This window comes from Vicia villosa, unplaced genomic scaffold, assembly GCF_029867415.1.
Source record: "Vicia villosa cultivar HV-30 ecotype Madison, WI unplaced genomic scaffold, Vvil1.0 ctg.004315F_1_1, whole genome shotgun sequence".
NCBI classification, from domain to species: Eukaryota; Viridiplantae; Streptophyta; class Magnoliopsida; order Fabales; family Fabaceae; genus Vicia; species Vicia villosa.
The window spans coordinates 139,129-166,650 of NW_026706410.1; the positions used below are offsets into that span (position 1 = coordinate 139,129).

General features: G+C 33.5%; 1 protein-coding gene and 1 long non-coding RNA gene across 2 annotated transcripts; one reads left to right on the forward strand and one right to left on the reverse strand.

Annotated features, from left to right (window-relative positions):
• Positions 1-7,943: 7,943 nt before the first annotated feature.
• On the forward strand, positions 7,944-8,344 carry LOC131641960 (uncharacterized). The gene is made up of 3 exons (XR_009295687.1): positions 7,944-8,005; positions 8,095-8,190; positions 8,275-8,344. It is a non-coding gene; the product is annotated as an uncharacterized LOC131641960 (long non-coding RNA).
• Positions 8,345-17,164: 8,820 nt separating this feature from the next.
• On the reverse strand, positions 17,165-20,347 carry LOC131641957 (receptor-like protein EIX1). Its single transcript, XM_058912245.1, has 2 exons — positions 18,479-20,347; positions 17,165-18,385 (listed from the first exon to the last, which is right to left on the reverse strand). The coding sequence occupies exon 1, from the start codon at positions 20,304-20,306 to the stop codon at positions 19,329-19,331; it is 978 nt and encodes a 325-aa protein (XP_058768228.1). The 5' UTR covers positions 20,307-20,347; the 3' UTR covers positions 17,165-18,385; positions 18,479-19,328.
• Between the last annotated feature and the right edge of the window lie 7,175 nt (positions 20,348-27,522).

Below are 27,522 nucleotides of genomic sequence, written 5' to 3' on the forward strand. Positions count from 1 at the left end.
TTTCATTAGAAGTCAGTTCGACCACTGCGTTTACTTCAGATTTCGACCTGGTAATTCATTTGTTATTTTGTTGCTTTATGTGGATGATATTCTCATAGCAAGCAACAATGTTGAAGATGTGACGAGGGTGAAGGCTGAACTCAATAAGGAGTTCGACATGAAGGATCTGGGAGCTGCTTCCAGGATTCTTGGAATTGACATTCGAAGAGATAGAAAGAAGTCGAAGTTATGCCTATCTCAAGAGGCATATCTACGGAAGATTCTTGAAAAGTTTGGTATGTCAAATTCGAAGCCAGTTGTGACTCCAACAAACCCTCAATTCAAGCTGAGTATTGATCAGTGTCCCAGTACTGATGTCGAAAGAGCCTATATGAATAGCATCCCATATGCTAATATAGTCGGTTCTTTGATGTATGCTATGGTCTGTACTAGACCCGACATAGCATACGCAGTAAGTCTTGTAAGCAGGTACATGGCAAATCCTGGAAAGGCTCACTGGCAAGCATTGAAGTGGATTTTAAGGTACATAAATGGGTATCTGAATAGAGTCCTAATTTATGGTGGAGCCTTGGGTAAAGATAGTAAAGCAGTAATAGAAGGATATGTCGACTCTGATTATGCAGGTTGTATGGATTCCAGAAAATCTATTTCTGGATATGTTTTCACTATGTTTGGCACTGCAATTAGTTGGAAAGCAACACTTCAGAAGGTTGTTGCTCTATCAACCACTGAAGCGGAGTATATTGCCCTAACTGAAGCTGTGAAAGAAGCATTGTGGCTTGAAGGTTTTGCGAATGAGCTGAAACTTCAAGGTCGAGGTATCACTGTTAAATGTGATAGTCAAAGTGCAATACACCTGTCGAAAAATTCAGCCTATCATGAGCGAACTAAGCACATTGATGTGAGGCTGCATTTCGTCAGAGGAGTAATCGAGCGTGGAGAAGTCCAAGTGCTGAAGGTTTCGACTGAAGACAATGCTGCTGATATGATCACCAAGACATTGCCGAGTTGCAAGTTTTTCCACTGTATGCAGTTGATAAAGCTGCATGAAGAAAGCTAGTTTGTTCCTTGACGTTGTAGAGTTAGGTCCAAGGTGGAGATTTGTGAGATATTGGATCGAACTCTAGTATTGTCGAAGAGTAACTTCTTGGTTCGACAGTTCGACAGAGTTAAGCATGAAGTCGAAGGATTGTTCACATGCTGGTGTCGAAGTGTGCATGCTGTAGTCGAAGATGGGTCTAGCATGCAGATGTCGAAGATGCTAGGGTTGTTAGCATGTTAAATTAGGTTTTAGTGTTTAAACCCTAATTTGTTAAGTTAGCTTGTTTATTAAGTTGACTTGTGTAATGGGCCTTGTGGAAAAAGCCCATTAGTTAGTATGTTAGGTTTTATTATAAATAGCATACTAGTCTCTCATCATTGCTAAGCTGCAAATCCTAATTTAGGGTGAGAGAGGTTATTTGTTATTCTTGTAAACTTGTAATCTTGTTTTAAGAGAAAGTAAAAGAATAACAGTTATAACCAATTCTCGTGTTCTTCTTCTGTTCCCTAATTCCCTATTATACTTTGTTATTGGTATCGTTTTTCACAACATAGTTTTTAATGGTGCCAATTTTAAGGAACGGAAGGAAAATATTATAATTGTTTTTTGGCTGCATGGATCTTGACCTTGTATTAATGATAAATCGGCCCCTTCTCCTATAGACTTCAGTACCTTTAATGAAAGGAAAATTATGAGAAGCGGGATCGCTCTAATCGCATGAGTCTTATGATCATAAAGTGCGGCGTTCCTGAGGCATTCAAGGATACTATATCTAAAGAAATAACAAATGCTAAAGATTTTCTTGCTAAAATTGAAAAAACACTTTGCTAAAAGCGATAAAGTGGAAGCAAGCACACTTCTTTAAAGCTTGATTTCTATAAAGTATAAAGGCAAAGGAAACATAAGAAAGTATATTATGGAAATGCCTAATATTTCTTCCAACAAATTTATGGCACAAAAGCTTGAGTTGTTGGATAATGTACTCGTGCATTTGGTATTAATATCTCTTCCTGCACAATTTGGTCAATTTAAGATAAACTATAATTGACAAAAGGAGAGAGTACAAAGTGGACAAATTTTTATAGAACATTTAAGGACAAACTCCATGATAGCGGACCCTATGACAAAGGGGCTTCCACCCAAGGTCTTTCATGAGCAAACTGCTCACATGGGTGTTATAGAATTAGAGGATTCTTTGGTTTAGTGGGAGTTAGTCATTGTTATCAATTATGTTCTATGTTTGATAATATATTCATATTACGTTCTGATCAGAAATAAAGTTTAGTTATTCAGTTTATTGCACTTTGTATGATAATATGGATTTCATTAAAGTAAGGTGGACCAGTTGAAAATTGACATGTATTGATCACCTTCATGTGATTTTCATGCTGCACATTTCATGATTAATCTATGTCATTTAGTTGTGTTTATATTTGTGATCATTGATGGGTTTAATTATGACTGATATAATGAAAACCGCTTTGGTCCTATATATTGATGTAATTAATGGACGAGATGGGGATATGTCCAATGTTTATAATGGAAAATTTTGAGCTCATAAAGTCTAACACATTTATAAGGATACATATATGACCAGTGGGAGATTGTTAGAATTATTTGGGGTCATACATGTAATAAATTAATGTGTTAGGACCATTATTTAATTAGCCAAATTAAAGTGATCTATTTAATGTAAAATATATGGCTAAGGATGTAATTGTCATGAAAAATATTGTGTAGATACCAAAAGTCTTATTTCTATTATTTGTGATGGGTAAAATTGGAATAAGAAAACTTGAATAATCATGACCCTTCATGGAAGGGCATGAGATTCTAAACTTGAATAGGCATGACTCTTCATGAAAGGGCATGTAATTCATATAAATAAGGGGTTATGGTCCCCAATTGTAGACACGACACAAGAAAAATATCATAGAATATTTATTCTCTTTATCCCATTGAAAGAGAAACTAAGGAATTAAGGAATCTACAATTGGAATGTCATTTCTCTATCAAATTCATCATCATCTCATTGAAATTATATCAATCCTAAAGGTACGCTTCCGCTTTATTTTTCATCTTGAATTGAGTATGGATTAATAAAGTTTTTGATTAATTAAGAAAATTTCCAACAAATAATGCATTGCAGTATGGGAAGCATATGAAATAAATTCTTTATGTTTACATTTTGTATGATAGTGCCTCTCTTATGGAAATTTTCTCAATTTTAATTGTCGTTATTCGTCTCTATAGCAACTCACTCAAGTTTCTTACTTTAATCCACCGTGCCTAACAAAATTAATAAAGAATGAGTTTCAAATTGAATTCCCTAAATGAACCCTGATTCAATCACAAAAAGAGACAAGAAAGGATTACAGCGAAGATATAATCTTATGAAAATACAAAGTTAAATATAAAGATTAGTAAATATTGTTGATATGAAAAAATCATAAAATCCAAAGAAAATGGTCATAAAGTATTAACCAAAAGAGATTGATTCAAGATACAACAATCTTTTTAATCCATGTTATCAACATTTATTTCAATAGTTTAAATGCATCATAGAGAGACTGCATACTCATTCCAATCGTTGAGAATAAGTGTGAGGAAGAAGTCTCACATTGGTTAGAAAAGAGAAGATAAAGCACTTTATAAGTGAGATAACCCACACATCTATTGCCTTAAGATTTTGGGTGGGTATGTGGTATGTTTCTCACAAAGGTGTGTTACAAATTGGTTGTTAGTTATTCACCTTTCAGACCAGGTGGAATCTTAAAAACTGCAAAGTTTTTTAAAATTTTCCTTAATTTATTTGTTTTAACATTTGTGTAATTTCTAATTTTGCTTATCTTTTAAAATCTTGTAGGAATAAACATAAATTTAAAGGGGGTAATCCAAAACTTTTTTTTTAAAGGGGGAAAATCAAAACTCGCCTATATGGCAGGGGTGAATGACTATTAACCTTAAATTTAAATAACCAACCTTATAAAAACGGGTTAGTTTGGAAAGAAACATAAATGATTGTTGTTTTTGTTATTTTTTATGGTTTATCTGATGTTTTCATTTCAATATGGTATTTCATATTTAGGGTCATTGAGGCCTATATGCAAGTATGAGCTTGTAAATGTTGTTTGTCATGTAATTGTTTCATGAATTTACATGTTTCATTGATTTAGTTTTCTTCCTTTTGTATTATTATTATAAAATGCACTATTTCAGTTTATATTATATGTATCCAAGAACCATAAATAAGATCGACGAAAACATATCTTATATTGATTCAGTACTAACACAGATTAGGTCCTATTGCTTGATTTTATTGGACATCATAATATGCTCTTAATAGTACTAACACAGACTAGGTGATTTGCTTTCATAGTTTCATGATTTTAAATTAAATCAGGGATTGGATTGATTGCAGAGCGTTATAATGTTGTGGGAGTTCAACCGACAGTGGAAATTGTTGCAAAAGATAATAAGGTTACAGTGATGATCCTATGGAGATTCCAGGAAAATCTCAAAGGAATTCTTGTGCCACCTCTAGGTGTTCGACCTTCATTCCCCAAGTTAGTATAACCCAAAGAGAAAGAAGTAATTCTTCATAGTTTATATTCATGATTGAATCAATATTATTGGGTATTTCACGGTTAGATTGCTTACTTTGCAAGCAGAAGTGATTTTACTTGGGCAACTAAGACATCCCAATTTGGTCAAGTTGATTGGATATTCACTATGCCAAATTTGTCTTTTAGCAGCACCCCTACGAAAGCGCTTTTAGGAAAAAGCGCTGCTATAGGTTTCGCTAAAAACAAAACAAAAAAACAAATCCTCCATCCTATCTTATGTTGCACTCAAATCCGGGTATAGGATTTCTCACCACAAGGGGGAATCAAGCCCTTTCCCGATACAGAATAAACAAAATAAACAAATATATATGCAACAATCACATGAAATGACACAGAGGTTAGGCAGGACCTCTCTTGTTTGAGGGGGAATTTGGTATCCCTAATTCCTCATTGGGGGCTGGACCAGCACAGGTCAACCATTGGTTTGGATGAAAAACCAAGGTTATTACTTTCCCCAACATAGTCGCCATTTTTCTGTGGTGTCGTTTTCTTTACCTCCCCGTTTCACTTGGGAGGACGGCACGCTAGACCCTTCACGCGAAATTTGGAAGGAGAATGCGCCCGGGGCGGGATGAATTTTGTTTCAGTTTTTCCTACGATATCACACGAACTTTTTAATTATCCTACGAGTAGGAAAGGGGAAAAAGATCTCAAATAAACCCTAGGAGTTTGCTAAGTGTGGGGATTCACCTAGACTAGAAATTCTGGAGTCCGGGAGGTCGGTTATACATAGGGAAGAGTTTAAGCACCCTACATATCCAACCAATTGGTCCTAATTCTGCAAAGTTGACAAGCTATATTGGTACACTTTTTCGTTTGCATATTCCAGTCTCCGTAGCTAAATGGAATCTAAAAAGCAAAGAGTTGGACGATAAAAAAAACATGATTTGGGACGAGCTTAAGGTATCATATATGGTTGTTGTTATTTTCTTGACGATAATTTGTTTAAATTACTTATACTAACACACTCTATGCGTATGTTTGTTTGCAGAGGTCTTTTACCATACCAGATGAGCGTAAATGCTTCATTCTTAGTTTGGCCGGAAAAAGATATAGAGGGTGGAAAGCTTATCTAACAAACAACTATCTTAAGGATAAAGAAGGAAACTTTCTTGAAGAGGCCCCGGGACGTCCAAAAAAGTATGAGATGTTCATTGATGAAGAAGATTGGGTTGAGTTTGTAAATAAAAGAGATGAAGCTTTTCGAAAAAGGAGTGCCACAAATAGTGCGAGAGCATCAAAAGCCGCGTATCCATACAAAAAAGGGTGTTTGGGATATGCACGCTTAGAAGAAAAAATTGTAAGTAAATAGAAATGCGTTTTAATTAATTGTCTAAATGTGTTTTATTTGACGATTTTATCATTTGTGTCAATGCATAGTTAGAGGAGACGAAAAGTGAGGAAACCTCACTTCCAGTACATGTGCTGTGGAAGGAAGCTCGTGTGGGCAAGAATCGAGCTGTCGATCCCGATGTTCAAAGAGTTTATGCTGAATGTGTAAGTATAACACTGTGTCTTTAATTAAATCAAATGTTTTTTAATATATAATTGATTTTTTATCTCCACTAATAATTATTGAAATGTAAATGAATTACAGGAGACCTTGTCGTAATCGGTATCCACCGGTGAGGACCAGGATGATAGGAGCGTACTTAGTAGAGCACTAGATGCTCCTGAGTATCCCGGTCGGGTGAGGGGTAAAGGTCATGGTGTGACTCCAACCTCTTTTTACAAGCATTCTAGGAGAAGAAATCCTACCAATGAAGAAGTGTGGCAAAAATTGCAGGAATTACAAGCAAAAGTCTCTGAATTGCAAAGAGATAAAGATATGTATATGAGAGAAAAGTGCAATACTTCATCGGTGAAAGAAACTAGTGATAAAGCTAGTATCAACTGTCAAAGAAAACTTCCCGAGGTAATGAATTTATAAATTGTTCTATTTTATTAATGATAATGACTTTATATTAATGATAATGACTTTGTATTGTTCTATTTTTCCTTACAAATTGTTCTATTTTATTAATGATAATGACTTTATATTTACTATTGGTTTAGGGCATTTCATCTTGCCAACTATACTTATCGTCACCGAATTATCGCCTAGGGCATTTGTTGCATGGCCCTCGGAGCTCATTATCATTGGTGATAAGGTATATTGAAAACCATTATGAATCATTTAGTTTTCGAATGTCAATTCTGCACCGTTACGTTAATTATTTTTTACATTTTAATTTTAGACTGCTCCTACAAAACCCGCAATTAAGGGTAAAGGGATTTTACAGGAGGAGGAGTCTGTTGCATCACTAAAAGAGGTACATTTAAGGTGTTAATATATAATTTGAATCTAAAACTGCATGATTTTATATTTTACCGATTGTTATATGATTTTTAGGCATCTGCTCGGGGGTCACAACAAGTGACACAGCAAGTTCGTAGCGTACCACCCAAGGGTCCTCCGAAGCAAGCGGCAAAAAAAGGTGGTGCTTTTGTGCCTCGATACCGGACGATGCTCGGAACACTTGTTGATATGTCCGATTTGAAGGATGGTGCTCTCCGTGAAATCATTATGGATGAAGGTATCTTTGGTATTGAATTCATGTCAAATATTGCACTAGATGACTTGGAAGATATTTTTACGCATGAACAACTAGGCGTCGCTAATATGCACTCATACATCCGGTAATATTCACTCATCCGATATATTATTTAATTAGTCGAACAATTTATTTACACATTTCAATGAAAATAATCTAATGTTTATTATGTTTTTATTTAAGGTTGTTGTATGATAGAGTGTTGTGCGGGACTGCATTGTCAAACAGATTCTGTTTCGTGTCTTCCGCCCATTGCAGCGGAATGACAATTGCTACGGAACCGGAATCAGTTAGACAACGCTTAGTCGATAGATTCCTGTCCACCGACAATACAGAAAGTCTGATTCTTTTGGCGTATAATACCCGACCAGTAGGGTTAGTTTCTCATTCTTGGTTCATCTAATCTTTGTTTCTTTTGCATAGCAAAATTTTCATATAACCTATTGTTTTAATTTATAGAGCACACTGGTTGTTGCTTGCTATCAACCCTATAAGAGAAGTGGTATATTTTCTGAATTCGGTAGATGGTGAGTGGACCAATTATTCGGCTATGAAGACAATGATTGATACGTAAGTGGGATCGTTCTAAATATTCGTGTATATTTATACATTTAATTATTTTTGAGATTGATCTAAATATATGCTTTTATATTTTTGTTAGATCAATACAAGTGTTCCGAAGTCAACGAGACGCACAGGTATCCCGGACTAAATCAAACAACATTACTTGGATCAAAGTGCAGGTACATTAATTTTCACAATTTTGCTTATAATATTTATGCTACTTGATAAAACAAGACAACTATAAAATCTTATTTGTTTTTCTATGTAGTGTCCGATACAGCGAAACAGTTCAGATTGCGGATACTATGTTTTGAGGTTTATGAAAGAAATCCTTCAAACGAATCAATTAGAGATTCCAATCACGGTATGGATTTATAACTTAATTAGATAACTTCTTATAATTTATTACATTTAACTAAATCACTCATATTATGCTTTTGTTCTGTAGTACTTTGACGACTTCTATGCTGCTTCTTACACGAGACTTAAGTTGGAAGAAATCAAAGAGGATTTGTGTCAATTTTCTATTCATCAGCTATTCATGCAGTAGGATTTGTGTCGATTTGAAGTATAATATTATAGTACTCTAGGATGGTTACTAACTTTGTTCATACTGTTGTCAATATTTAAAGTATAATATTGTTGATGTTACTGATTTGGTTTGTTTGACATGAGTTATTTACATGTGAAACTTTTTGTATTCATACTTTACATGATTTAGTTTGTTTGACAGGAACTATAATGATGTATATATATAATTTTGGATATTATAATGGTATTATATTAGTATATATATATTGTCCTACCTATGGTTGAAAATATATCGTCGAAAATATATTACAAGTCGAAAATATTACAGGTTGAAAATATATTACAGGTCGAAAATATTACAGGTCGAACAGGGAGGCTGAAATTACAGGTTGCACTTTAAAATACCTCATTTAGCAACGACAGCGCTTTTATAAAACGCTCTTAAAGGGCCACCTACTAAAGCGCTTTATTACTAAAAGCGCTGCCTAAGATTAAAAAAAACATAAAAAATAAAAAAACGCAACCTACGAAAGCACTTTTGGAAAAGCGCTCTTATAGGGGGGGCTACCAGAGCGCTTTTTCCAGAAAAAACGCTCTTATAGGGGGGCTACCAGAGCGCTTTTTCTGGAAAAAGCGGTCTTATAGGGGGGCTACCAGAGCGCTTTTCTAGAAAAAGCGCTCTTATAGGGGGGCTACCAGAGCGCTTTTTCCAGAAAAAGAGCTCTTATAGGGGGGCTACCAGAGCGCTTTCAAAAGCGCTTTCGTTACCTACGGCAGCGCAGGCTTTGGCAGCGCTTTAGTAGCCCAAAAAAAGCGCTTTTAAAGCCCTTCCGTGTTGTAGTGATTGTTGTGAGGATGAAGAAAGACTCGTTGTCTATGAATTCATGCCAAGAGGAAGCTATCACATGATCAAAAGTATATTTCGTAAACATTAATGTTTGTTTTGATGATACATGAATTAATGAGACATGTCACATATATCATCAAATCACTACATGTTATTAGTGTAGGACTAACATCACTACCGTGGGCAACAAGAATAAAAATTGCAATTGGTGCTGCTAAAGGACTTTCTTTCATGCATGGAGCTAAAAATACAGTTATTTACAGAGATTTCAAGACTTCCAATATCTTGCTTGATTCAGTCACTAATAATTTAGTGTCTTCTTATAACTACAGTTTTTTAAAGTGATTATTTTATAAAGCTTTTATTCGTTTGTTACCGCCTTGAAATAGGACTTCACAACAAAATTGTCAAATTTTGGACTTGCAAAATTGGGGCCAGAAAGACTTCATCCGACCAGTACGTTGGACTGGGCCGAAATTTAGAACTCAAATAGGTTTATTGTCTCTAATGTAACATATGAATGTTTACCATTACAGGATACTTGACAACAAAAAGTGATAATTATAGCTTAGGAGTAGTTCTGCTAGAATTTCTAACAGGAAGAAGAGCAATAGACAAAACAAAACCAAAGATGGAACAAAAAAATTGTACATTGGACAAAGCCACATTTGAGTAGCAGTATAAGATTGAGGTACATTATGGATTCAAGGCTTGCAGGCCATTATTCCGTGAAAGGTGCAAAAGAGATAGCACCTTTTTTACACCTTTTTTCCACAATGCAGAGATAAGCACTTGTACCTCATATTACAATTTGTTTCATAATTAACACTTACACTTGAAAAAAAGGTTTTAGTAATTTAAAAATGCAGAAAAATGATTCTGCTGCAGTGTAGCCTGTTACCGTAATCGATTACGTTGTTAATAAGTGCATAAAATTGCTTCTGTTACAGTGTAACCCGTTACAGTAATCGGTTACACTGAGTCAGAAATGTAGGAAATTGCTTCTGTTACAGTATAACCCGTTACAGTAACCCGTTACACTGAGTCAGAAGGGAAAATGAGAAATTTCATAAATTCATAACACTTTCGACTCGTTTATCCATTTGACGCGAATTTTATATCGTTGGAAAGCTAACGGGAAGGGCTAAGTGATGCCTAAGTTTCCACAATTATAGCACACTTGTAAGTATTGATTAAATCCAAGTGTATATCTTGTATCTTGATTAATAAAGGTAAAAACTTGGTAAGATGAACCTTAGGAAGCTTAACCAAGAGTCGGAGATGGATGTTGCCTGCTATTTCCCTTTTTCCCTAAGCAGCTACTTCCGTAATCCTATTTTCATGCGGATGTTAACTAACAAAGGTTGTGTCATGGACAAGGGTTACATAATGGGAATAAAGGTTGTTACTTATATGTGGTTGTCCTTGCGACGTGGGAATAACGTCGCAAATATTTTTTTACAAAATAATCTCTGACTCCCCGTGTGATAACGTTAGTTTTGATTTTTAAATATTAAAAATATATAATGACGTGATTCACACGTCGCAACAACACTTTTTTGCCACATGATAATCACGTCACAAAATCATGTCACTAGTGAGCATATTTCTTGTGATGTTAAACATTTATGGTGAAAATTCATACTTTTTGAAATTTGATAACTTTAAACAAAAGTATATGCTAAAAACATGCAATATAGGAGGTGTTAAATATAAGTGAGGAGGTGACAAGTTAATTTCTCTTGCTCATTCAATTGGACTCAGCCTACCCATTGAGTGATTTAATTTTAATAATAGAGTATAAATATGTTTTATTATCCAAAAATATATAAGCTATTTCAAAGAGACATCTCAATGTTTGGGAAAATAAAAGACAACGGTAGAATATTACCTAAAATATTTATGCTTCAAATTCTATAAACAAACGTAACAACTAGTTTATTAACTCTTAAAACTTTGTAATTAATAAATAAAATATTATAATCTCTATTCAAAATATATTGCATTTTAAACAAATAAAATATTATTAAGTGTAACATAAAATAATTTGCTGATGACACTAGATGATGCATGGTAGCATCGATAACCTTTGAAACATTAAGACAATTTTGAGAGGGCTCAAAATGATTTCAGGGCTTCGAGTTAACTTTTTCAAAAGCTTTACATATGGAATATCCTTCTGCTCATATGTTTTTAAGTAGTCGGAGTTTTCTGCATGTATTTGGGTGGAATTTTCCTTTAACTCCCTTTAATAGAATCATTGCCTATTAAAAAGAAAAAACTTTTTCAAAAGCAGCATTTATGGCATCAATATTAGCGAGTGGAGTTTGGATGCAGCCTGCCTCCTCTTTTTTAGCTTGCGGTATTGATCATCTCCTTTTTAAATTTTTAGGTGTTATGATTGGTGATAGTCCTAGAAGAGATTATATGTGGAAGGATTTGCTTAGAAATTTCAGAAAAAGATTATCTTCGTGGAAAGGGGTCCCCAGGAGGGAGAGTAGTTTTGATAAATTCTGTTTTAAATGTTATTCCTGTTTACTTGTTCTCTTTTTATAATATTAGAAACATAGGCTTATTGGGCTCATTTAGTTTTCTATTCATTGGGCTTCAGTTTATCACATGTAACAAGGCCCATCTATCTTTGTATATATTCTACTGCACATTGTGGTTTGACTTAATGAGAAACGAGGGAAAATTCCACATTTGAATTTTCCACTTCATCTTCAAGCTTTCATCTTCTTTACCATGTATGCTTTCATGTTGTAATATGGTATCAGTAGATATACAATTTTTCTTCACCTTCCGCACCACTTCTCTCATTCATCTTCTTACTTGATTGCTTCTTTCCTCCAATGGCTTCTGATTCTGAATCTGAACAATCAGAAGTTCATAAATCACCCAAAACAAAGATCACCGATCCAACCACAAATCCGCGTGATCCATTCTACCTTCATCCCGGCGAGAATCCGGGTGCAACCATTGTATCCCCTCCGCTTGATGACAACAATTATCATAGCTGGAGCAAATCTATGCGTCGTGCCCTAACTTCAAAGAACAAGATCTCATTCATCAATGGAAGAATCAAGAAACCTTCGCCAATGGATGATAACTACGAAATCTGGGAACGAGCAAACAGTATGGTTCTATCTTGGATCAACCGAACATTATCTCCACATATCGCTCAAAGCACGATCTGCTTCGATTCCACTTTCGAACTATGGGAGGATCTTCGTGAACGATTCACCAGAGGTAACCATTTCCGATTCTCTGATCTTCTTCGTGAAATCCATTCTATACAGCAGGGAGATCGCACCCTATCTGCATACTTTACTGCATTAAAAATACTATGGGATGAATTAGAAGATCTTAGACCAACACCTTCATGTTCTTGCTTCAATCCCTGCACTTGCGATCTTGCTAAAGCGGTTCGCCATTACAAACACATGGAATACGTCACGTGTTTCTTGAAAGGGCTTAATGACAATTACCACAACATTCGCACCCAAATCCTCTTACTTGATCCTCTGCCCAGCATCAGCAGAGTGTATTCCCTCATTGTCCAACAACAAATCATCCCCACACCCTTGCCATCTCCCACTGTCCTTGCCGCTATCGGTCACAATGTCAAACCTAAACCCAAAAGTAACCCCAAACCGGCTATGCTTTGCACTAATTGCCAAAAGACAAACCATACCATTGACAATTGTTACTTCAAACACGGTTTTCCACCGGGTTATCGTAACAACAACCCCAAGAACACTTCAGAATCCAAAACTGGTCCTCCTAACAATAAGGATATTGGTCTCACTCGAGAGGACTACAAACACCTTGTGCATCTTCTCCAACAGTCACGCAAAGACTCAACACAGTCTGCATCAGACAAATCCACACCTGCTACAGCCCTAATCTCAGGTATTGTACAAAAAGGGAGTATTTTTAACCAACCATCTATGTGGATTTTAGACTCAGGTGCTTCTCACCATGTATGTCCATTCATTCAATGTTTCTCCTCTATTACTGCTATCAAATCTCTTCCTATACATTTTCCTAATGGATCATGTTTATATGCTAATTTCGGTGGTACTGTTATCTTTGATGATTCCTTTCAATTGCATCATGTTTTCTTCATTCTTGTTTTTAAATTTAGCCTCATATCCATATCAAAACTATGTAGTACATCCAAATACAACATCTCCTTCTTACAAAATTCTTGTCAAATCCAGGATGTGTGTACCAAGAAGATGATTGGCCTTGTGACTCAAATGCTTAACCTCTACATTTTGCACAAGACACCTATTGCACATACATCCACAAATGACAATCTAAGTGTTTTTCCTTCTGTTAATACCAGCCATGCCACTCATAATGGTGACTTATGGCACTTTAGATTAGGACATCCATCCACTGAGGTGCTTCAGCATATGTCACAATCTTTTTCTGAAATTACATTTCATAAGAATTCTGTTTGTAATGCTTGCCACTTGGCTAAACAATGCAAGTTATCCTTTCCTTTAAGTAACTCTGTTTCATCTCAATGCTTTGATCTAATACATATGGATATTTGGGGACCTATCTCCATTCCTTCCTTAGATAATTTTCATTATTTCCTTACTATTGTTGATGACTATTCTAGATATACATGGACCATACTTATGCATTCCAAATCTGAAACTCGTATTCACATTCAAAATTTCATAGCTTACTGCAAAAATCAATTTAAATGCAATATTAAAACCATTAGAACTGATCATGGCTCAGAATTTCTTATGACTCCCTACCTTTCTTCCCTAGGTATTCTTCATCAAAAGAGTTGTGTTGAAACACCACAACAAAACTCTATTGTTGAAAGAAAACACAGACATCTCTTGAATGTTACAAGAGCCCTGCTTTTTCATGCCAAATTACCCAAGCCTTTTTGGTCCTATTCTCTTTGCCATGCCACCTACCTAATAAACAGACTCACTACCCCTGTTTTGCAAAACAAAACACCTTACACCATTCTTTTCAACACTGAACCAAGTTTTTCTAACCTTAAAACATTTGGTTGCTTATGTTATGCTTCTACCCTTCTTAGAAATAGAGATAAGTTGGATCCTAGGGCCACCAAATGTATATTCATAGGATTTAGTTCTGGTATCAAAGGATACCTCTTATTTGATCTTAACAATAGAAAAACACTTACCTCTCGAAACTGTATTTTTTATGAGAGCATTTTTCCATACACAGACTGCCCTCCCACCATCCTCCCCCACTCTTGATATTGACAAAAACAACAGCAGCTTCTTATTTGATATAGATCATTTTACCCCTAACAATGCTTCTCATACACATCAACATCACAATATTACCAACAATGCCAACAGTCCTGATATTGACTCCCAAAACAATCAAAACAATAACAATACTGATCTAGAACATACTACTATCCATCAGGATCCTATCCCTATTCATGACTCTAACAACTCTGAGTCTAATACTGAGTCTAATAATTCTGATGAGCATAATTCTGATAGAACATACACTGCTAGGCATAATACTGAGTCTAATGCTTCTAACAATTCTGCCCCTAATATGCAGAACAATGCTGATAGTAACAATGATATTGTTAATAATAACTCTAGTGATCTTGCTTCTTCTACTCCTAATATGTTAAGAAAATCTCTTAGAACTAAATCTGCTCCTGCACATCTCAAAGATTTTATATGTAACACTAATTGTCTTTATGATATTCCCAATTTTATTTCATATATATCTATATCCAGTGCATACTTCAATTTTCTGTCTTCAATTTCTGTTACTGGTGACCCTACTTCTTATAAGCAAGCCAGCCTACATCCCCATTGGAATCAGGCAATGAATACTGAAATCCAAGCACTTATCAAAAATAAAACATGGCAATACATGCCACTGCCACCAGGTAAAAAGTGCATAGGATGTAAATGGGTATATAAGACTAAGTTCAAATCTGATGGAACTCTAGAACGACACAAAGCAAGGTTAGTTGCTCAGTGATTCAAACAAGTACAAGGTATTGACTTCTTTAATACTTATTCACCAGTCATCAAACTCACTACTGTAAGACTTATTCTTGCTATTGTCTCTATTTTAAATATGCACTTGTTTCAATTAGATGTTAATAACGCTTTCTTGCATGGAGAGTTGACTGAAGAGGTTTACATGTCTCTTCCTAAAGGCATTACACCCTCTTATCCTAATCAAGTCTGCCGCCTTTTAAAATCCTTGTATGGATTAAAACAGTCTAGCAGACTCTGGTTTGAAAAACTGTCTCGGGTGCTATTGGACAATAAGTTCAAACAATGCTCCTCAGATCACTCCTTATTCATAAACCAGTCCAACTCTGCACTAACATTTGTACTTATTTATGTTGATGATCTCCTTATTGCAGGCACTAATTTAACAAACATCAACAACACAAAGCAACTGCTTCATCATCATTTTCATCTGAAGGACCTTGGCAGCCTCAAATATTTCCTGGGACTGGAAATTGCTCGGAACAAATCAGGCATCCACATAAATCAACGAAAATATACACTTGATCTTTTGTCTCAAACTGGTCTACTAGGCTGCAAACCTGCCTCGACACCGATGACACGTGATACACGCCTCACTTCAACCAATGGCATTCCGCTCACAGACCCAACGAAATTCCGCAAACTCATTGGCCAACTAATTTACCTTCTCAACACTCGCCCTGATATTTCCTACGCAGTTCAACAACTGAGCCAACACATGTCCCATCCAACTGACATACACTACAACGCAGCTCTACGTGTCCTACAATATTTGAAGTCATCTCCTGCCCAAGGCCTCTTTTTTCCCAGCAACTCTTCCCTTCAATTGAAGGCCTTCTCAGACTCTGATTGGGCAACTTGCCCAAAAACAAGAAAATCCATCACCGGATTCTGCATCTATCTCGGAAATTCACTTATCTCCTGGAAATCAAAGAAACAAGCCACTATCTCTCGCAGCTCAACAGAAGCCGAATACCGCTCCATGGCCACCACGGTTTGTGAGTTACAATGGTTGAACAACATTCTTCAAGAACTCCACATCAACTTCAAACAACCGGCTTTGCTCTACTGCGACAATGCTTCAGCTATCCATATCACCAGCAACTCTTCCTTCCATGAACGCACTAAACATATAGAGATCGATTGCCACATTGTTCGTGAAAAGCTACAACAAAAACTCTTCCACTTATTACCTGTCTCCTCAAACCAACAACTTGCAGATCTGTTCACTAAGCCTTTAGATTCATCCTTATTCAAATCAAACATCAGTAAACTTGGGTTACATTCCATATATCCTCAAGTTTATGGGGGGTATTAGAAACATAGGCTTATTGGGCTCATTTAGTTTTCTATTCATTGGGCTTCAGTTTATCACATGTAACAAGGCCCATCTATCTTTGTATATATTCTACTGCACATTGTGGTTTGACTTAATGAGAAACGAGGGAAAATTCCACATTTGAATTTTCCACTTCATCTTCAAGCTTTCATCTTCTTTACCATGTATGCTTTCATGTTGTAATATATAAAGCTCCTAGTAAGGTGTTAAAAGAGATTCGTAGCATTTAAAGCAATTTTCTTTGGAGAGGAGTTAAAAATAAAAGAACCATTCATTAGGTTAGTTGGAAAGGAGTTTGTAAACCCAAAGAATGTGGGGGTCTTGGCATCAAGGATTTTGAAGGATTCAATAGAGCTCTTTTGTCTAAGTGGAAATGACGGATTCTGATGAAGAGAAATGCCTTATGGAGTGGTTTATTGCGGCTCAGATACAAGAATCCGGAGGTAAAATTGTTTTGTAGTGATAAAAGAAAGATAAACAAAGGTGACTCCATGTGGTGGGGGGATTTAATATTGATGGACAACAACTCTGAAGCAAACAGCTCTTGTTTTTCTGACCAAATTTTTTGCAGGATAACGATGATGGTGGTAGAGTCTCATTTTGGCACAGCAAGTGGTTATGTAACCAGTCCTTGAAGGAAGCGTTTCCGGAGATCTTTGGTTTTTCTGTAGATCCTTTCGTCAGTGTCGCAGACACGGGGCAGTAGATGGATGCTTTGTGGAGTTGGAATTTTCACACAATTATCACCAACTCCAGCTTTATTGACAGGTTGCAGTGGGAGAATTTTATGTCCCAAATTATGACCGCAGACTTAGAGTAGAATGCAGAGGAAGAATTTGCTTGGTTACATGAAGCTAATGAAGTTCTTACTGTTAAATCATCTTTTGAAGTAATTGACTCTAGATTTCCTGTTGGGTCGGTGACGGAGAAAAGGAGAGCAGCCCTATCTATCTGTGGAATACGAAGGCACCGTCAAACATTTTGATGTTCGGGTGGAGATGGATTCTCAACAGACTTCCAACGAGAGATCAATTGGCTCGAAGAAATATTGTGGTAGATGACCGAGACAAGATTTGTGCCTTTTGCTTCATGGATTTGGAAACTAAGATCCGTCTTTTTACCAGGTGTAATATCAGTAACAGAATTAGGGCTGCAGTAGACATATGGCTGGGCAGCAAGGGTGATTTAACTCATGAGGAACTATCCAGTTTTATCACAAACGGTTTTAAGGTGAAGGAAAGGATGATCAAAACTCTATTTGCGTTATCTGGCTGGAGACCTCGTGGAATATTTGGCTTACGCGTAACGCTATCATGTTTAAAGGTGGTGTTTTCAATTTTGATGATTGTATGTCGGCTATAAAATTTTTGCCTTGGAAGTGGATGTGTGTAGATTATAATACATCTTCCTCGAGTAGCTATTATGATAGGTACAATTTGCCTTGCTTTGCTTCAGAAAATCAAAGTAATTTGTGTTGTTGTATTGGGTTCGAGTATCCTTTGTACTTGTCGTTTGCTTGAAAGAATAGTTGCTTATTTAAAAAATAATAATAATCAACTGCATAATACCTTTCTATAATACATGAGGATTTAAACAATACACACACAAAACTTGAGTTCCTTTATTCTATAGTAAACTAATTAGAAAATTCATTATGAGAAGATACAAACAGTGGTACGTTAAAGGAGTAACTCAAGAATAACTCTAGAATTCAACATCCACATTCCACCAGGAACATATGTTGGCGAAGATTTGAAACATATATTGATTAAGATATTCCGACATATCACTCTCTCAAGTAAAGTTTTACCTACAAATATTGATAAAGAAAGACATCATGTCAACTAATACTATGTTTGCAAATTATAAATAAAATAGAAGGTATATATTATATGAAACTTACCAGTTAGTCTTCATCTTGGAATCTATTTTTTATATTGATTAGAAATACAACTGCTGTGAGTTGAATCCAATCATTGATCTTCTTGAAGAATTTGAAATAGGCATGTCTCCATGATGTTTTTATCACTAGAGTTCCACAAACTCCCCAAAATCCAAATATAAAACCAAGTCCCAAGCTAACATAAAATCCAAAAGTTATGAACTTATCTTCATCTTCACTTGTGTCATGTTTGTCATGGCTTCTAGTTGGAGAAATCACACCATCATGGCAAAGCTTTATGAGTGGTGGCCCACAAAGTCTATCATTCCCCACAAATGAAGAAGGGTCAAGAGATTGTAGTTGAGTGCTTAGTGGAATTTCGCAGTCTAAGTTATTAAAAGACAAGTTCATGTGATTAAGAAATGCCAAATTTGAAAAGCTTATTGGCATTTTACCAAAAAGATGGTTTCTTGACAGGTCGAGTGATTCCAACCTTTCCATATGACCAATGTTTTGAAAGATGGAACCCAATCTAAACTCAAGTTAAATGAAAGTGAATTTTGACGGACATCCAATCTTTCCAAGTTAGATAAGTTTGGTAGATGTGTTTCAGTAATAGAACCGTTCAACTCATTTGAAGAGAGATACAACACTTCAAGACTAGACAATTGACTGATTTTGTGTGGAAGTGGTCCACTCAAATGATTATTAGAAAGATCTAAATTTTGAAGAGAGGACAAAAGGAAAAGTGATTTTGGTAGCATGCCAACAAGATTAGCATGTTGAAGATATAATGTCATCAAGGATGAAAAGCATGAAAGATTAGGAAGTGGCCCACTTTGGAATGAGTTGTCACTTAAATCCAAATACTCTAAATTATTATTTGCACAACATAATTTTGTATGTTGTCACTGAGTTGGCCAGACAATTTGTTGGAATTTAAGTACAACTCTTTCAATTGACACATACTGTTAAAGGACTTTGGTATACTTCCTTGGAGTTCATTATATGAGAGATCGAGATGTTGAAGAAAAATCATGTTTCCAAACTCATACGGAATACTTTGTTGCAAAGAATTATATGAAATATCAAGATCTGTGAGAGTTTTGCTAACACTAATAATCCATGGCAGAATAGAAGAATTTAAATTATTTCCCCTGAGATCAAGGGATTTTAGAGAAATGGAAGAATTCAAATGGGGAATAGATTTAAGAGTTATATTATGGAGCCTACAATCACTTAAATGAAGTTCAGAGAGAGAAGAGATTTTGCTTATTGATGACAACCAATCAACAACTAAACTGAGAATCACCATTGTTAAATCAAGTTGTCTCAAATTAGAGAGATGAGAAAGCCATTCAAAATCATTTACACTCAAATAAGAATTAAGTCCGAGGTCAAGAGTTTGCAAGTTGGAAAGATTCCCCAAACTAGGAGGAACGACACCAACGAGTTCGTTCCCATGAAGATTTAACTCTATCAAATGACTAAATGAACCAATACAGTTAGGAATTTTCCCCCCTAGCTGGTTTTCTTGGAGGCTTAAAGAAGTTAAATGTCGCAGTTCACATATTGAAGAATCTAACTTACCTGTCAATCCAAAATCATTGAGATCCAAACGCGTTACATAACTGGTGAAATTATCACATGAAATTCCTTCCCATTTGCAACATTCTTCACCTCTCCATGAGGTAAAACGTTTGTCCCTTCCATGAATGAGAGCATCTTTAATCTTGAGGAGAGCTTTCCTCTCTGACTCCACACACTTGTTCATATGAGAACTTTCGCCACATAGCAAACTAATACACAGAATGCTAACCACACAAAAGAGAAAATTGAAGTCAAGCATTATATTTGGTAAATATATCGTTTTTTAGAGGACGACTGAGATTGTGAATATTTTGATGAAAGAGTAAACAAGAATCATGTTAATTTATAGGCAACAAAATATTAGCATATTTAATATATTATTAGTAATGGCTACTTTCCTGGTTTCTTCTTATGTCGCCTAAAGTCAATCAAAAAGGGTGTGCACGTCATTTGCATGTAAGAACACTTATTCTGTTACAGAGCAAGTAGTAATGACTACTTTTCTTGTTTCTTATGTTGATACCTAAAGTCAATCAACACGTGAGTGATGAAAAAGACTTTTGTCTATTGATCATGTGATTCTTTATATTTATCTGTCATTATAAAATGGTTAAATTCGTTTAATTTTTCTTAAATGATAGAAAATGTTTTTGCACTCTAAAATACTTTTGATAAACAAAAATCCACAGAAAAAAAGAAAATAGGAATCAAACCCAAAACTCCAAAGCTTTTTTTATCTACACAAAGTTCAAATGATATATTGGAATGTTAACTAATTAGTGGCATGTATCTAACTAATTCAATTTTTTAATTTTAAAATACTAATATGACATGATTGAATTTTATAATTTTATTGGATGACAGTATAAAATTAGTTTATACATAATAATGCACTACTTTTAATCTATTTTTTAATGACTCTTCAAATCTTACTCTCTCCGTTTTTTTTTAAGTGTCACTTTTATGAAAATTTTATGTTTTTTTTTAATTATTATTTTCAAATTTCAAAGTAGTAATAATTTTAGTTTTGTCAAAATTACTCGTACATATTTATTATAAAGAGAGAAAAATGTATATCAAAATAATAAAAAGTTAGGGATATTATAAACAAAAGAAAAGTCTTAATTTAAAAAGTACTCCCTCCGTCCCAAGTATCATACGACACTTTCAAATAGATTAAAAAAATGTGATAAATGAAAGAGAAAATGAAAATTTTACCAAATTATCCTTATGGTTATTGGTGTATTCAAATAATCATTAATATAAAAGGAGAAAAATAGTAAATTGGGAGTATTAATTAGAGAATATAATTGGAAGATGAAAATTAAAATTGTATTGAAAATTAAAAGCGACACTTATTTTGAAATTTTTTTTTTTTACAAATGCGATACTTATTTTGAGAAAGACGAAATAATAATAATTATTAATTTTTTTATATGTATAAAAAATTTAAAAATGATAATTAAAAAAACCGAGATAGTATTAATTTTGGTTATAATAAACTTAATTGATTTTAGATATTCCATACTAGGAGTCTAGGAATAGTTGTTTTGATTTTTACATCAAGAAAGTGTTCTCACTTGAGGCAATGATATGGCCGGCCCTGTGCATGTGCAAGAAGTGCTATAATACAGGGCCCCAAATTTTAGGAGGCCCCAAATTTTTAGAAGGTCCAATTTTTTTTAATAAATGTTAACCGAAATAAATAAAATGTTATAATAAAAATCCAATAAATAAAAAATGCTATAATAAAAAATCAATACATATAAAAATTGAGATAGATCAAAACTCAAAATAATTATAATTAAATATATTATTGATTAATACGTAAATATAATTTTTATGTGTCTTTTTAAATTATTAAAATTATATTTATATTTTAAATTTGGCCCATTTTTAAAATTAGAACGGGGCCTCTGCATTGATTGGGCCGGCCCTGGGCAATGACAGAAAATTATACCCCGTACCCCTACATTTATCCCAATACCCCTACAATTTTAAAAAAATCCCAATTTTGTCCTTATTAAATTTTTAACTTTTCTTTTTTATTTTTTTTTTCAATTTTACTGAACCGGATAACCCAGGGGTGAGTGTTCCGGTTCCTTTTTTTTTCAATTTTACAGAACCGGATATCCCAGGGGTGGGTGTTCCGGTTCCTTTTTTTTTTCAAATTTACTGAACCGGATATCCCAGAATTGGGTGTTCCGGTTCTTTTTTTTCAAGGGTATACACAATACACCACTAATCTTGATGATGCACTAAATGAGGCTCTACAAAACTGTGTTATGGAGAAAGACTTGTTTCTTGAACGGCGAGAATTTGGCTATTGCGGAAGAACAGAAGGAGCAATCATGCGAGTATTATATGAACTGCAGTGAATACAACAATTTTTAGTGTTCAAGAAGGCACTATAAGTTAGTCAAAAAAAAAAAAAAAGAAGGCACTATAAGAAGCCATGACTTAGATGCTTCATAAACCCATGTTTGAAATATTTCTTTCAGCAAATTAAAATGGTAGTGAAAGTGTATGGACCAGACTATGCTTGCCCTAAAAGGGTGATAGTGTGCCTCATTGAAAAGGAAGTTCAGTTTGAAACAGTTCATGTTGATGGCTTTAAGGGAGAGCACAAAGAACCTCACTATCTCAAGTTGCAGGTTTTTTCTTTTCCTAAATTCAATTTCAGTAAAATTGAAAAAAAAAAAAGGAACCGGAACACCCACCCCTGGGATATCCGGTTCAGTAAAATTGAAAAAAAAAAAGAACCGGAACACTCACCCCTGGGTTATCCGGTTCAGTAAAATTGAAAAAAAAAATAAAAAAAAAAAGTTAAAAATTTAATAAGGACAAAATTGGGATTTTTTTAAAATTGTAGGGGTATTGGGATAAATGTAGGGGTACGGGGGTATAGTTTTCGCAATGACACTGTCTCTGTAAAGAAAATGAAAGTCTCGTAATCACACTATCAGTCTAAAGAACAATATATTGGTGAACACGCCATATGGTATGAAATGATAATAAGATGGGTGTGCACGCGATTTGCATGTGCACATGTTTTGCACAAAACAAGATGGACCAATGACATGATTATCACAAACATTGTACGGTATTGTTGCCAATTTTTTGACCATACTATATTACTATCCATCTTTTCCACCGAATATCATAAAATATTCATTTTTCTTCATGTATTTTACTATATCTTAATGTTTAAAAATTGACTTTTTTTTGGCATTATGAAATGTTTTAAAAATTGAACTAAATCGGTTGATTGAGCTGAAAATCAAAAAGATTATCAATCAGGTCTGATTACTGACTTGAATAAACTGTTGAATTAGTAGGAATATGTCAAAATTAGTCAAAATCAACAAATTAAAACTTGATTTTTTTTTCTCAAAACAAAACTATATTATTTTGATATTTTTTTTTTAAAAAAATAAAATTAAAATAAAAGCCGTTTTTATTCAAAATTTATTTATAGCCACTTTTCTTCCTTAGAATTAAATTTAAAGAATAAACATGTGAAATTATGATATTTTAAAATTTTGTCAGTATATTGATATTTTTTAGAGACGGAGTCATCTTGTTCGATCAAGTTATCCGGTTTAATCAAGTGGTTCGACTAACAATTTAATAGTTCGACCAATAAATCAATGACCTGATATCTTCATCGATTTGATTTTACTCAAAATAGAAATTCTGCAGCAAATTCCGCAGAAAACTTTCCTGCAAAATTACCTGCGGATTCTGAAATATAGTTTGATTTCTTGATCAAAATATATATTTTGCAGCTAAATCCGCAGGTATTCCTGCGAAATTTTTTGCCAATTCTTGTTCCGCAGGAAAATTTATTTTACTTAACAATGTCCCAGGTAAATCGTGTATTTCTAGTAGTGTTCCATATATAGGACAAGGTTAATGCATTACATTCTTAAAAACAAAAACCATTAAAAGCAACAAAAAAAGTTAATAATATAAAGAAAAGTCTTGCTAACAGATGTGTTAAAACATTCTATAAAAAACATTTAAACAAGGTAATTTTTTATTGAATCATTAAATAATAAACATATTTTTATAATTTATTTATTTATTAAACAATGTCTTTAAGGTATTCGTTAAGTTTGTCAAAAAAAGTTGCAATGTTTTTAACTTTTAAAAAATGATTTTTTTTTTAATTTTTAGAAATAATTTTTATAAAAATGTTTTTTAAAATAGTAAAAAATTTCTAAATTCGTATCTTATAAATTGGAAGACTTACCTTTATATCCTATAATATAAATATATATGTTTATTGAAGATTAAAACATAGTTAATATAAGTTTTTTTTTTAAAGTATCTCAAAAATAATTATTAAAAAGTTTTATTTAAAATAAGTTTTTTAAAATTTCGTAATCTGAAAAAATTTATTGCTAAAGAGTGAAATATTCAAAACAATATAGCAAGCAAAGCAAGAAAAACAAATTTCGGCGATGAGGACAATGTTGTTCACTGTTCGAAGGTGGCGTTGTTTTCTTCTTTCACTGTCAAACAAATTTCAACCAAAAGGTGTGAGATTCCGTGATTATATCTCTGAATTTCTAAATGAAAGACAACTGTTTTGCTTAGCTCTTTTTCCTAGAAGTTATAGTCTATTACAATTTACAAATTAAAATACATTATCATGTGTTGTGAGAGTTAAGTTCATTTCTGAGTTAATTTTATTTTAATATCCGTTAGAAATTTAGAGTTAAAACATAGTGTAGAGCTATTTTCTTTTCGAAATCCATTAGAAATTTATAGTTAAAACAGAGTTTGGAGTTAATTTCATTTTGAAATCAAATTTTCCTTTCAATTTTAAAAGACTTCATTTAAAAAACTTTAGACTAAAATGACCTAATGGCTCTGTTTTGCTTACTTCTTGCAAGTTATAAAACTATCCAAAATGGCTCTGTTATGCTTTGTTTTGCTTTCAAAGATTTAATTGGCTTTGCATGGCTTCTGTTTATTGTGTTTATTTTTTCATGAAGTGTGTTTTATATTTCATTGCTTTAGAAATTATGAGTCATTGTTTTAGTAGAAACGATCAGTATTGTTTAAACAATTTGAATGAGGACCATATGTTTAATAATTTTAAATGTTAATAATATTGTTTGTGTATTTTTTTAAAAAGCTATATATTGGTTAAACATAATGAAATTGATGCATTTTCCAAAAGAAAAGTTTTCGATAAAGATGAAAATGGTATAACTTCAACATCGATATTTAAAGAGTAAGTTTTTTGTTATAAAACAATTCAAGTCTTTAAAAAAGTGATAGATGTTACTTTAATTTGAGATTAGTTATCTCTTTCTATATATTCTATTTTCATTTTTGTGTTGAAGTTAATTTTTCTTTCATTTTAGCGATCAAACTCGTTCCCTCTAATATTTTAGACAAGATCTACCACTGAAGACGACTAAAAACAACACCAGAAACCACCATCAAAACAAAAATATCTAAAAACAACAACAATTTTTTTCAAAGACAGATCAAAACTGTCAAGCCGATGACTCAAACAAACACTAAATTATTTGGTTCAGTCATAGAAAGAACAATAGTAGGGTAAAGATTTACAAAGATTCCATTTTTCAAAGAGAGGTAAAGAAATATGAGATTTTTAGATTGACCAAGATTTTTTAGATTCCACTTTTAAAGAATACATAAACATTATATAATCATTCTAATAGACATGACAACGGGGCGGGTCGGAGACGGTTTTTACCTCCCCAAACCCAAACCCGAATCTCTAATCAATCCCCGTTACCCGCCTCAAACCCAAACGGGGATGGGGAATTAAAACCCAAACTCATCCTTAACGGGTTCGGGTTGGGTTCGGGTATCCTCGCCCCGCCACCACATATTTCGTAAAATCATTTTTTTTAATAAAAATATTTACTTTTTCAAAAATCAAATTACATTATAAATAACAAAATAAAACAATCTCAAAAAATTTCATACATATATTTTAAATATTTAAAATAATAAATACAAATCAAATTATTAAAACATTAGTCACATATTTAATAATATAAATTATGAAATATAAATAATAATGTACATATTGAAATAAACGGAGCGGGTTCGGGGTGGGTACTAGTGTCCCCATTACCCGACCCATCCCCATATTTTCTAATCGGAGAAAATCCAAACCCGAACCCAAATTCAATCAAAGCGAATTTTCCCCGTCAACTTCGAGACAAGTTCGGATGGGTACTCGTGAGTCTGAGTTTTATTGTCATGTCTACATTCTAAGATTTTTTAGAGGGATAAACACCATATAATCATTCTAAGATTTTTAGATGGACTACACCCCTAAATGCTAAATCACCTCGAGATAGCTTTTGACTCAAGAAAAACCCATCAACCATATAAAAGTCTTAAAAAAACAATGAAGGCTTCATAGAAAGGACAAAAGACCACATAAATCTTCTAAAAATTATATATCACATACTAACCACAACCTCACAGAACACAAAAGGGTGAGAAAGCAACTCCGGGACAGGAGACCATAACACAAACCACATTAATTATCATTAAAGCTCCAGGAGACCATAACACAGACCACAATAATTATCATTAAAGTATAGTAAGACATGGTTGTTAAAATGTTCTCTTTTGTGGAATCTTGGAGGAACTTTTTCTTAGAAAAAGAAGTTTTTTTTTTTTAAGTTAAATTATTGTCCCTTAATTTTATTTGGTTCACAAAATTAATCTTCTTATTTTAAACTCAAATAGTTTTAATTTCACTCTTACATTTTTTATAAAAAATCGATGAAATATTCATTTTTTAATTTATATTTTTATGTATAAAGTTTTACAAAAAATTTACTTACGATAATTTGTTATGTTTCACAAAAACTCGTCATTTAAAAAATAAAAACATCATTAATTAGATTAAAATTATTTTAATTTAAAATAGAAGAACTAATTTTATAAGTTGGATAAAATAGAGGATCAAAATTATAATTAAATATATTTTTTATTAATTTTTTTCTACCTATTCAATTATAAAGTGAAAAATCCTTTTAAAAATCCTAATAATAACCTAAAGTTTAACGAAGTTTTTTTTATTATAAAGTTAATTTTGATTTTTTCCTCGTCAATTATACTTAATTTAAATTTATTAACAAACAATGTTTTAAAAATTGGACTAAATTGGCCGATTTAACCGGTTGGATCGAGAACCGGAGATGAATTTGGTTGAGTCAATCTTTCAAAATTGCTAGTGGGTCAAAACCGGAGTAAGAAAGAGAAAAACGGATTGAATCGTCTAAAATTATTTGAACCAAAGAACCGGAGCCGGTTTTGTAAAATCGCACGGTTCAAAGAATATAATCAAATTGACCATTTTTAAATTATTTATTTTGAAAAGTTTAATATGTTGATATCAAAGCTTACATACATTCACTAATCACAAAAAAATAATTCTTATTTTTTGTACAACCATACAAACTTATGAG